Source organism: Rana temporaria, chromosome 3 (genome assembly GCF_905171775.1).
Source record: "Rana temporaria chromosome 3, aRanTem1.1, whole genome shotgun sequence".
In the NCBI taxonomy this organism is placed as follows: Eukaryota; Metazoa; Chordata; class Amphibia; order Anura; family Ranidae; genus Rana; species Rana temporaria.
Genome location: NC_053491.1, coordinates 32,461,872 through 32,475,083, shown reverse-complemented (window position 1 = coordinate 32,475,083; position 13,212 = coordinate 32,461,872). Strand labels below are relative to the sequence as shown.

General features: G+C 46.3%; 1 protein-coding gene across 1 annotated transcript in view; it reads right to left on the bottom strand.

The window, feature by feature from the left end:
• The window catches only part of AGBL1 (AGBL carboxypeptidase 1), an 863,343-nt gene that overhangs the window by 260,869 nt on the left and 589,262 nt on the right, over positions 1 to 13,212 (bottom strand). The window contains exon 22 of the mRNA XM_040341533.1: positions 3,863 to 4,026. Within this exon, the coding sequence (XP_040197467.1) occupies positions 3,863 to 4,026 (164 nt within the window). The remainder of the gene's footprint in view (positions 1 to 3,862; positions 4,027 to 13,212) is intronic.

The window sequence follows — 13,212 nt, the reverse complement described above, 5'->3', positions numbered from 1 at the left end:
GATTCCAGCGGACGGTTTTAAAACACGTCCACGAATATTTGCCCACTGGGAAAAGGCCCGGCGGGCAAATGTTTGCTGGAATTCGGCCCGCTCGCGCCTACACACGACCGAACATGTATGCTGAAACTGGCCCGCGGACCAGTTTCAGCATACATGTTTGGTCGTGTGTACGGGGCCTATGCAGAAGCAATCTGCTGCCAGCAGTTACAGCAAACAGTTCCTTGATTTTGAGATAAAGGTTTTACATAAATACAAACTGATCATTGGAAGCACCCCTGTCCGTGTTAAATGGTTTGTCTCATCTCTATAACTGATACATTCTGCTGGAGAGCTAGGTCTTTGAAACACAACAGCCTTACTGGCTGGATCAATAGATGAAAATAGAAGAAGAAAGTCTAAAAAATAAAATGAATGCAGCCACCACATCAGGAAAGGGTAAGCTGCACTATAATAAATGTTTTGCTTTTGGGTTTATTACTGTTTTAAAGTTTGGCACTGGTTTATGTAAATCCATAAAATCTATAGAATATACAGTACAGAAGTTCTGTACCAAATACATAGGCCCGGATTCTCTAAGCACTTACGCCGACGTATCTGTAGATACGCCGCGTAAGTGCACAGATGCGCCATCGTATCTATGCGCCTGATTCTTAATGCAAGATACGCCTGAAATTTGGCTTCTTCCGACCAACGTAAGTTTCCTACGCCGTCGGAGCCTGTGCGCATATTTATGCTGGCCGCAAGGGGCGCTTCCATTGATTTACGCGTAGAATATGCAAATTACCAAGATACGCCGATTCACAAAAGTACTTGCGCCCGTCGCAGTAGTATACGCCGTTTACGTAAGGCGTACGTCCGGCCTAAAGTTATTCCACCTAAAGGAGGCGCATCCCATGCAAAGGTATGGACGACGGAACAGCCGTCGTATTTTACGTCCTTTACGTAGGACTACATGAATAGGGCTGGGCGTAGATTGCGTTCAGTGATTCGACGTATCTTAGGCGTTCGGTCCGACGTGATTCTGAGCATGCACACTGGGAAGCGTCCATGGGACGGCGCATGCGTCGTTCGTTCGGCCATTCATTTGCATGGGGTCACGGTTCATTTACATGTAGCACGCCCACCTTCCACCTACTTTGAATTAGGCGGGCTTACGCCAATGGATTTACCTTACGCCGGCGCAACGTAGGGAGCGAGTGCTTTGTGAATATTGCTCTTGCCTCTCTGAGTTACGTCAGCGTAGTGCATATGAGATGCGCTATGCCGGCAGAAAGATGTGCCGATCTACGTGAATCCGGGCCATACAGTTAAGCACCAACATATTGAGCACTGTGAAGTGGCTTCTTTGCTGCCCTTCTTGACACCAGGTCATCCTCCAAAAGTCTTCTCCTCGCTGTGAATGCCGATTACCAGCTCCCATAATGATTATATTTAACTGGTCTATCTGTAATTACCGTAACAGGAGATAGTTGAAAACAACTGCAAATAGACCCAATGTGGCAGATTGGACATATCACTTCTCTAATTGCGAGATATAATGAAACACAGTGCCAATAGACTGCAGCCATTGTGAATAATAATCAGCTTTTTTCTTTTACTCTTTTATCTTTTTAAAATTGTATTTCAATACCGCTCAATGTACGTGGAAGATCACACAGTATTTTGGGGGAATGATAATCAGAAAAAAAGTAAATCTCAAAACGATAGTTACCATGACTACTTAGAAAAGCTCAGGATCACGCCCGCAGGCTATTCTGTGGCTTTTTTTTATTGAATGGAAGGAATGTATTTCCATTTGCGTTAAAGGAAACCAGTCAGAATACAAACATACAGTAGCAGGGGGTGCCATTTTTTACTTGTTTTTGAGTAAGATTTAAGTTATCATCCACCTCCTAGTGCAGGGGTGCCCAACCAATGGCCCGGAGGTCACATGTGGCCTGCGGAGCCCTCTGATGTGGCCCGCGCCCTCCTGCTCTGAAATGGCTGGTTGGCAAGCCCAGATTGCAGGTTGCCGACCTGCCAGCCGAGAGCATCAGTGTTTTAAATTAAGCCGGCTGTAGAGGAAGCAAGTGACTTTTTAGAAAGTGCACCACACCTGCAGGATATAATAGTCGTCTATGGCAAAGTGCAGCTAACCCGGCGGGAAAACCTCAGGTACACTGCGCCGCAATAGACCGCAGACCATCAGTGTAAAAGCAGCCTTAGACCCCTTTCACATGATCGGTCCAACCCAATCGGACCCTCCATTCACCTCTATGGAGCGGCAGATGTAAACAGACTTTTGTCTATTTACACCTGTCTACCACCAATCCTAAAAAAAAACAGAAGTGGATCTGCCCCCTTATATCTGATTGGATCGCAGGGCCCATAGAGTAGATTGGGCTGTGTCTGCTTTGCATATGCAGACTGGACACAGACCTGTCATCTGCCCACTCCGCTCATTGTGGCCGCGAATGGGTTACTAAGTCGCTTAAGTGGCCCTCTGCCTTTAAAGGGTTGGGCACCCCTGTCCTAGTGTCTTTATCAGAGGGTGTCCAAATTTTTTTCAAAGAGGGCCAGATTTGATGAAGCAAACAGGCTTGAGGGCCCACCATTTTGCCTGACATTCTTTGAACCATAAAAATTTGGTCTAAGTGTGTTCGTTTCGAGCACAAATACACTGCCCAACAAGAATTCTCTTGCCTTTGTCGCGCTTGTTCCCGACACACAGACTAATGCTCTGTTCTTTAGGGGTACCGCTAATTCTTAATGGTATCCCACACAATGGAAAATGTGGGGTGCTTTTGGTGCAGTGCAATTTAAAAAAAAAAAGGTCGGGGACTTCTCTCTCTGCATTTTTGTGGGTAGGGTATGGATATACAGTTCGGCAGGGGATCGGGCTCATCTGACAGCCCTTCTCTCCCCTGATCCCGTGGCACACTGGTTGAAAAGGGCTGGTTTAGATAACCAGGTGGGCCGTTCAAAACCGGGCCGTGGGCCGCAATTGGCCCACAGGCCAGATTTTGGACATGCTTGAATTAGAACCTTCAGGGCCCCCGATGCAGGAAACCATGAAGGGACCTCTGACTACCAGGACCCTTTGCAATTGCAGCTTATTTCTATCCATACAAATACAGAAAGCAGCATAACAGATTAAACATGGCAACTGCTGGTAAAAAAAAGTCATAAAAAAAACAGTCAACACGTTTCAGGAGTAACAACACCTAGCCTTCATCTGACAGCCCTTCTCTCCCCTGATCCCGTGGCACACTGGTTGAAAAAGGCTGGTTTAGATAACCAGGTGGGCCGTTCAAAACCGGGCCGCAATTGGCCCACGGGCCAGATTTTGGACATGCTTAAATTAGAACCTTCAGGGCCCCGATGCAGGAAACCATGAAGGGACCTCTGACTACCAGGACCCTTTGCAATTGCAGCTTATTTCTATCCATACAAATACAGAAAGCAGCATAACAGATTAAACATGGCAACTGCTGGTAAAAAAAGTCATAAAAAAAACAGTCAACACGTTTCAGGAGTAACAACACCTAGCCTTCATCAGGGCTCAATACAGGGTACAACTTAGGTAGACTCAGAGAACACATTGACCTCACAGACCTGTATTAGAACCAATATTAAACTCCACATGGACTAACAACCTGACTCCAGTGCTGAGCAGCAATGTCTACTGACGCGTTCCATTATCCAGAAACTAAGGACACTGATGTGGATTACTAAGAGAAACCTTCAGATCAACAACACCATCTTTGTATCTTTTTATTTCCTTGTTTCTTTATATAAAATATTTCCAACATGCATGATTTTGATACAACACATGAAGAAATAAGTATAAGTCGATAATAAAAGTCTACTGAGGAGACCTTACCTGGTCCGTGGGCTGTCAAAGCTCTCGTTTTCTGCCTCTAGTAAAGCCTCTATCTGAGGAAGCCTGGCTGAACTGTTGTAAAGTGTTTTAGATTGAAGTATCAGGAGTCCCAGACAGAATTTCACTCCCATTTCTTCAAGCTCCTTAGTTCCAACCTGTAAGCCCTGTGAAGGATGGAGATGATATGGAAATGAGCAGACCATCATAAATCTTCAAGATAAACAACTGGCAATAGAATTGGCGCACATTAATTGAACTAAAGTCCATGAAATCATTAATAACTTCTACATCTGCATTTAGACCACTTTTAATAGAAGATGATGGGACAGCGCTATTTATCTAAAGGTAGAAAGGAAACTACCTTGTTTGCTTAAACTTTTTTTTAGTTTGTTGCCAAGTGAAAAATATCGAAAAGTAGACAGGCACACTGGGCCTGATAAAGTCACTGCAGGTTAAAGTGGGTATAAAGTATAGGCAAAACTTGTTTTTACATTTTGGAAAGAGTAAGGCCCCTTTCACATGTGCAGACCGTATGTCCGCATTTTCATCCATCCGTTTGCGGATAAAAACGGGACATACATTGGTCCCTATGTGATTGCGGGTAATCACACGCCTTCGCAAAGATCCGATTTTGCAGACGGAAGAAAATCCTATTTTTTCTTCCGTCTGCGGATCGGATGAACGCGGTCACACGGTCCGTGTTCATCCGATCCCCCCATAGGGGAGAGCGGAGAAAAGACAGGGCGTTCCCTGCACAGTGTGGGGATTTTACGGAGCGATCCCCGCTGAGCTGACGGACACACGGAGGCGGATCATTACAGATCCGCCCCGTGTCAAAGGGCCCTACGGGGGGGGTTATAAACTCTGTCAGTTTTTGTTGCCATCTGTGTTCCATTGGGGAGATTTACCTTCACCTCCTGTCCTTTAGCCAATCATCAAGTGAGAGGTAATACATGCAAATTAACCACGTCAGCTCCCGGAAGTATTTGCTTCCTTAATTACCAGAAGTGGAGGCGAGAGATGACCATGGAATGAATGTCAGGCCCGGGAATGAACAAGGAGCTTTGTTGCATCATTGGTTAGGAAGAGGCATATTTTGGAGATGTTGTGGTGGTTGAGGCAGCAAGCTTTGGGCATTGATTGGATGTGGGGCCGAAAGGATAATTCAGGATAACCTCCTACTGTGTTTTCCCAAAAATAAGACCTGTCCCGAAAACAAGCCCTACTGTGATATTCGGGTAGGGCTGCAATATAAGCCCTACATCAAATATAAGCCCTAGTTTAAAAGGGTTTTAAAATCCTAAAATGCATTTTGCTGCAGTGTTATATAGTGTGAACTGTGTATGTTGCTGTGATCTATGTGTGATTAATGCCTTCTGTGCAGCGCCGCTCAACTTATCCCTCGCTGCTCTCCTCCTCTTCTCCCAGCAGTCAGTAGGAGGGATCACCCCCCCCATCTGCAGTGCCCGGAGCAGGGAAGGAAACTCCGGCGGATCATGTAAGCGCAGAGCCCAACTGCTCTCCTCTTCGCCTCTTCTATCAGCGGGGACTCTCGGGCCCCCTCCCTCTGCAATGCTTTGAGCGTCCCCTGGAGAAGATTGGTGGGTCACGGCGCAGTAACAGGGTGTTTATCACAGATTGCAGAGAAGTGCAATACGTGTAATACGGTGCATTTTGGTATTTTTTACTCAGTTCCACTGACCTGACATGCAGGGAGGGAGATGGGGAGAGAAGACAGCACATGTCAAACCCTACCCTGAAAAGAAGCCCTACTGTGGCCCAGATTCACAGAGAGCGGGCGCAAATTACGCCGCCGTATCGCAAAGAATGTACGCTACGCCAACGCAGTGCAGAGAGGCAAGCATGGAATTCACCAAGCCATTGCTCCCAACGCTGCGCTGGGTTTCGAAGGTGTACGCCGGCGTAGGTGGAAGTGGGCGTGAGCCATGCAAATGAGGCGTGACCCCATGCAAATGATGGGCCGAGCGCCAGACAGATACGTATCACGAACTGCGCATGCGCCGAGACGTGGACGTATCCCCCTGCGAACTTGACAGAGTAGTCAAGGGAAGGGACACGTGGGGGAAAGAAATATTATGAGCTCAGTTTTTGGATAGAATGAATTTGAGGAAGTGGTTTGACATCCAATCTGATACAGTAGGTACAGAAAAGAAGCACCCTCCCCCCTTTAAAAAAAAATTACATTTTGTTGCTTGTATTTACTAGAGCAACTTATAACATCCAAGTGAAGTATATAATATCAACATGTCAGAAAATATAAAAAAAAAAAAAAATCAAAAGCAGAATCAGTGAGTTGGAAAAAGGATCTTACCCTTATGTCAGTATTCTGTTGGCCCACCTTTTGCTTTAATTACAGCCTTTAGTCTATTGGGATATGTCGCTACTAACTTTGCACATCTAGACTTTGCAACATGTGCCCACTCTTCTTTGCAAGTTGAGCAACTGCTCAAGTTCAGTTAAAGTGATAGTAAAGTCTTGTTTAAAAAATAAATAAAAATAACAAGCATCTCATACTTAACTGCTTTGTGTAGTGAATTTGCACAGAGCAGCCCAGATCCTCCTCTTCTCAGGTGTCTCTTCGCTGCTCCTGGCCCCTCCCTCATGTCGAGTGCCCCCACAGCAAGCAGCTTGTTATGGGGGCACCTGAGCTGATATGCAGCTCCCTGTGTCCATACATGGAGCTGTGGTTCAGCTTTTCCCCCTCTACCTCCTGATCTACCTCAGCCAATCAGGAGGGAGAATCTTACTTTAAATATTTTTTATTGAAGAATTATCCAGCAAACAAAGAAAAACAAAATTATCCTATTACCAGTATTACAACACAGCAAGCAAATGTATGGAAAGGACATTATATAGAAATTCCATATCCTGTTTGTCCAAATGAACGAGGAGGTAGGCATTATACTAGTTCCGGGCTGGTCCCAGTTCAGGGTACTGACCAACAACCTGGTCGCCATGTTCCAGGTAGGTTGAACCCCAAAGAACCATGCACAATAAAAATGGTTGCAACACAAACGAACCTCTGGGAATTAACCAAACAGGGATCAGACTGGCATAGGAGGTGGAAATCACCCCAGTCACATGGGGCAACCAGTTGATCGAGTATAATAATAGTGAAAATATGTGTCTTTTAATGACACCCTTGCCTCCTAACTCCCTTATAACCTAAAGGGAGCCAAGGTAGGGGCCTGAGGCTCTCTCCCCCTCCTGAAAACCAGAAAACAACTGGTGAGAAGAGGGATGGAAGCCCCGAACCGCTGGAGGTTAAAGCCAACCACAATTGGCTTTTTATCTTAATGCAAATAATGCATTAGGATTAGAGTTGAGCGAACCCGAACTGTAAAGTTCGGGTTCGGTACGGACTTTGGGTTTTTCCTGAACCCGGACCCGAACCCGAATAATTGGAAAAAGTTCGGGTCCAGGATCTGAAAAAAAAATGCGCGGAGGTCCCCGCAAATTCAATAACCAGACCCTTAAGGTCTGGTATGGATATTAAGGGGAACCCCGCCGTCAATTTAAAAAAAAAATTACGTGCGGTTCCCCCTAAATATCCATAACCAGACCCGTTATCCGAGCACGTTGACCTGGCCGGCCGCAGAAAAGAGGGGGGGACAGAGTGCGCCCCCCCCTCTCCTGAACCGCACCAGGCCACATGCCCTCAACATGGGGAGGATGTCCCCATGTTGATGGGGACAAGGGTCTCATGCCCACAACCCTTGCCCGGTGGTTGTGGGGGTATGCGGGCGGGAGGCTTATCAGAATCTGGAAGACTCCTTTAACAAAGGGGACCCCCAGATCCTGACCCCCCCCCTGTGTGAAATGCTAATGGGGTACACTGTACCCCTCCCCTTTCACGAAGGAAGTGTAAAGTCTTGTCTTGTAAAAAAAAAAAAACACACACAGAATAAAGTCCTTTATTAATAATAAAAAAAAAAAAGAAAACTCCAGCAGTGATAACCCACTCGTTCCCGGCTTCCTGCTCCAACGCTGTCCTGATCCAGCGACGAGTGCAGGTGATCTCCAGCGATGAGAAGATCCAGCGACGGGTGATCTCCGCTCCAGCGATGAGAAGATCCATCCATCCGGAGCACAGCATCGCCGACCTCCTCTCAGCGCTGGACACAGCCCAGAGAATGACGCGCTGAAGCTGTGACATTACTTATATAGAGGAGGCAGGGCCACCCGTCACGTGACCCCGCACCCTCTGACGTACCCTCTGCTACGTCACTGGGGAAGCCCAGGAAGAGGGAAGACTCTCGCCCCCGACTCCCGTGCGCGATTGCTCCCGGGCACCAGCGATCGCTCGTTACAGAGCGGGGACCGGGAGCTGTGTGTGTAAACACACAGCTCCCGGTCCTGTCAGGGGAGAAATGCCTGACCGTCTGTTCATACAATGTATGAACAACGATCAGTCATTTCCCCTAGTGAGTCCACCCCCCCTACAGTTAGAACACACCCAGAGAACATACCTAACCCCTTCCCCGCCCCCTAGTGTTAACCACTTCACTGCCAGTGGCATTTTTATAGTAATCCAATGCATTTTTATAGCACTGATCGCTATAAAAATGCCAATGGTCCCAAAAATGTGTCAAACGTGTCCGAACTGTCCGCCATAATGTCGCAGTACCGAAAAAAAATCGCTGATCGCCGCCATTACTAGTAAAAAAAATATATTAATAAAAGTGCCATAAAACTATCCCCTATTTTGTAAACGCTATAACTTTGGCGCAAACCAATCAATAAACGCTTATTGCGATTTTTTTTTACGAAAAATATGTAGATGAATACGTATCGGCCTAAACTGAGGGAAAAATGTTTTTTTATATATTTTTGGGGGATATTTATTATAGCAAAAAGTAAAAAATATTCATTTTTTTCAAAATTGTCGCTCTATTTTTGTTTAAACGAAAAAAAACGCAGAGGTGATCAAATACCACCAAAAGAAAGTTCTATTTGTGGGAAAAAAAGGAAGCCAATTTTGTTTGGGAGCCACGTCGCACGACCGCGCAATTGTCAGTTAAAGCGACGCAGTGCCGAATCGCAAAAAGTGCTCTGGTCTTTGACCAGCAATATGGTTAAACAGATTCCTCCAACCCACTTCCGATAATCATCTCACAGTTGGAGCACCACTCCTTGTAGTATAAATACAGAATTATCCTGAATTGAAGTGGTAGACAGAAAGGTTTCCTGCGGGTAGGTTGATATTACAATGAGATGAAAGCAAACCTAATTGAAGGTTTCATCAAACAGCAGGTCATGCTTGTGTAGAAGAGCAGGTGCTGAAACAAGTGGAGACTATGCCAGATCGGGATGACATCAGTAAGAGACATATTATCAGGATTACAGACCAGATTCAACTCTATATTAGAATAACAACCACCCCCTTTCATTCCTATGGGGGAATGCTGTGCATGAAGGCATTGAAGAGATAAACCCGTTGTGAGTACTTCATAGGAGGATTCCGTGTCTGCTTGGAATGCTGATTCACCCGAAAACAATTTCTTTTTGTCTTGCAAAATTAAAACCGCGGTGAGCTATTGAAGGCATTAAAGGTGAATTTGTCCTTATGTATTTAATGTCCTATTTAAAAAAATAATATAATGTGTTATCCCGTAAAAAGTTATAGCTCTTTTACACAATTTTTTTGGCACATCAACATGCATTGTGTTAAGAACAATGGGCCAGATTCATAAAGAAGATACGATGGCGTATCTCCAGATACGCCGTCGTATCTCCGAATCCGGCCGGTCGTATCTATGCGCCTGATTCATAGAATCAGTTACGCATAGATCTCCCTAAGATCCGACAGGTGTAAGTGACTTACACTGTCGGATCTTAGGCTGCAATTCTAGGCCGGCCGCTAGGTGGCGATTCCATTGCGGTCGGCGTAGAATATGCAAATGAGTCGTTACGCCGATTCACAAACGTATGCTTGCCTGTCGCAGTAAATTTATGCCATTTGCGTACGAGATATGCGGCGTAAAGATAAACATGCCCCCTAGGTGGCTTAGCCAATGTTAAGTATGGCCGTCGTTCCCGCGTCGAAATTTGAAAATTCACGTTGTTTGCGTAAGTCGTCCGGGAATGGCGCTGGACGCCATTTACGTTATCGTCGAAACCAATGACGTCCTTGCGACGTCATTTAACGCAATGCACATCGGGAATTTTAGGGACGGCGCATGCGCAGTACGATCGGCGCGGGAACGCGCCTAATTTAAATGATACACGCCCCATTTGAATTAGGCGGGCTTGCGCCGGACGGATTTACGCTATGCCGCTGCAAGTTTACAGGAAAGTGCTTTGTGAATCAAGCACTTGCCCATAAAACTTGCGGCGGTGTAACGTAAATGCGATACGTTACGCCGCCGCGATTCTACCTGAATTTGGCCCGATATTTAAAAAAATGTACAGCCTTGTTTTTTTCCAGTGCACCCAAACACAACGGGCTAGATTCACAAAGAGTTACGCCAGCGTATCAGTAGATACACCAACGTAACTCGGAATCGAAGCCCGTCGTATGTTTAAGTGTATGCTCAAACTGAGATACACTTAAACCTACCTAAGATACGACGGCCTGCGCCGTCGTATCTTAGGGTGCAATATTTCCGCTGGCCGCTAGGTGGCGCTTCCATTGAGTTTGGCGTAGAATATGCAAATGAGTAGATACGCCGATTCACGAACGTACGCTTGCCCGTCGCAGTAAAGATACACCGTTTCCGAGGGGGGAAGCCGGCGTAAAGATAAATGATTAAGTCAAGTGACCATTGACGTAACGCGTGGGGGAGGAGTTACGAGCGGGACGGATAGTGGATTCGAATGAGGAGATGAAACATCAGCTGAGCGGCTCTATGAAGGATTGATGCACTGGTTATCTATGCATTGTTTGAACGGCAGTATCGTGAGTGTGCTATTGCTAGAGAATCATCGTGTGTTTCTTTGGTGCCCTACCATCTGCGCAATGAGTTGTTTCTTTTCTTTTCCATGAGCGGTGTCTGTTAGGAGGAGATCCCTTATCTGTGAAGCAGGAGTGTGTCTGTGATCACATCGGATTTTTTATCACTGCACTGAACTGGGTGTTGTTTTTCATTTGAAACACTGGTGCACATCTTAAGCACAATTGGACATATTTTGTGGATTTGTTCTTATATTGTTTTTTCTGTGTTATTATACCCAGAGCTTAAATCACTGTTTAGCACGGTTGGCATCATTATTTAAGTTAGTAATTAGCGCAATTATTTACATATTTCACCGGCGTAAAGATAAAGCTGCCCGCTAGGTGGCGTAGCCAATGTTAAGTATGGCCGTCGTTCCAGCGTCAAAATTTTAAAATTTTACGTCGTTTGCGGAAGTCGTCCGTGAATGGGGCTGGACGTAATTTACGTTCACGTCGAAACCAATCCGTCCTTGCGGCGTACTTTGTCGCAATGCACACTGGGATATGTACATGGACGTCGCATGCACCGTTCATAAAAAACGTCAATCGCGTCGGGTCACCATTCATTTAAATAAAACATGCCCCCCTCATCCTCATTTGAATTACGCGCGCTTACGCCGGCCCCATTTTCGCTACGCCGCCGTAACTTAGGAGGCAAGTGCTTTGAGAATACAGCACTTGCCTCTCTGACTTAAGGCGGCGTAGCGTAAATAGGATACGCTACGCCGCCTCAAAGATGCGCCGTCGTACCTGAATATGGCCCAACATGTGTGTATTAAAGAACACGTGACTTGAGACACAGCTCCATTGAGGTACCATTGAAAATGAATGTACACTATTTACCAAACAAAATATTCCATTAAACAAATATTTAATTAATGTTTTAGATGAAAAGTTGTAAATTGGTGCTTCAGTCAGAACTTAAAGCTGAACTCCAGAGGCGTAACTAGAAACTTCAGGGCCCCGATGCAAGAAACCATGATGGGCGTCGGTGGACATCCTCCCAGAACCCTGCTTCCCGCGTGTCCCCAGGGATGTGCATCCAGCACAATCACAGAGGCCCTTGACCACGTGATCATGTGTAAACAGACTTGCCGGTTACCCGCAGCCCTTTCCTCCCACGCTGTGTCTGTGTGAGGAAAGGACTGCCGTCAAGAATGTCAGTAAATTGTTTACACTGATAATCAGTGACCCAATCATGAGTGCCACTTATCAGTGCTCATCAATACCGCCTATCAGTGCTGCCTATCAGTGCCCATCAATTCCACCTACAAGTGTTATCTATCAGTGCTCATCAATTCCGCCTAACAGCATCCATCAGTAGCATCTATCAGTGCTCTTCAATGCTGCACATCAGTGCCACCTATCAGTGCTCATCAATGCCACCTATCAGTATCTATCAGTGCTACATATCAGTGCTCAATGCCCATCAGTGCTCACCAATGCTGCCTATCAGTGCCACATATTAGTGCTCACCAATGCTGCCTATGAGTTCTGCCTATCAGTGCTCATTAATGCCACCAATTAGAGCTCATCAATGCTGCCTGAGTTCTGCCTGTCAGTGTTCATCAGTGCAGCCTATACGTTCTGCCAATAGGTGCTCCACAATGCCCCACAGTGCCACCTATCAGTGCCCATCAATGCCATTTAGCAGTGCTCATTAGTGCAGCCTATCAGTGAACATTAGTGCCTCCTATCAGTGCTGCTTATCAGTGCTCATCAGTGCAGCCTATCTTTTCCCATTAGTGCCTCCTGTCAGTGCTCATCAATGCCTCCTATCAGTGCTCATCAGTGCCTCCTATCAGTGCCTTCTATAAGTGCCCATCAATGCCTCCTATCAGTGCTCATCAATGTCTCCTTTTAGTACTCAACAATGCCTCCTATCAGTGCTCATCAGTGCCTCCTACCAGTGCCGTCTATCAGTGCACATCAATGCCTCCTATCAGTGCTCATCAGTGCCTCCTATCAGTGCTCATCAGTGCCTCCTATCAGTGCCTTCTATCAATGACTCCTATCAGTACTTATCAGTGCCGTCTGCCTTCTCAGCGCGGCTTTGAGCTGATAGTGTCTACAGGTATCTCATGGAATAGCACAGAGCCAGCATTGACAGTTCTATCTCCCCCTTTGTCCTCTCTCACCCAGGATGGGAGAGGACATAGCCGATCTGCTCCCCTTTTCCCTCCTTCCTTCTACTGTGTGAGCTTTGCGGGCAGTCAAGTGCGAAGCTAACGAGATCACATATTTTCCATGGAGCACACATGGGAGGGGGGAGGGGGGAGAAGGGGGAGCAGATCGACTGTGTCCTGTCCCATCCCATGCGAGAGAGGACAGAGGGGAAGATAGAACTGTCAATGCCAGCTATGTGCTGTTCCATGAGATAGACGCTGTCAGCTCA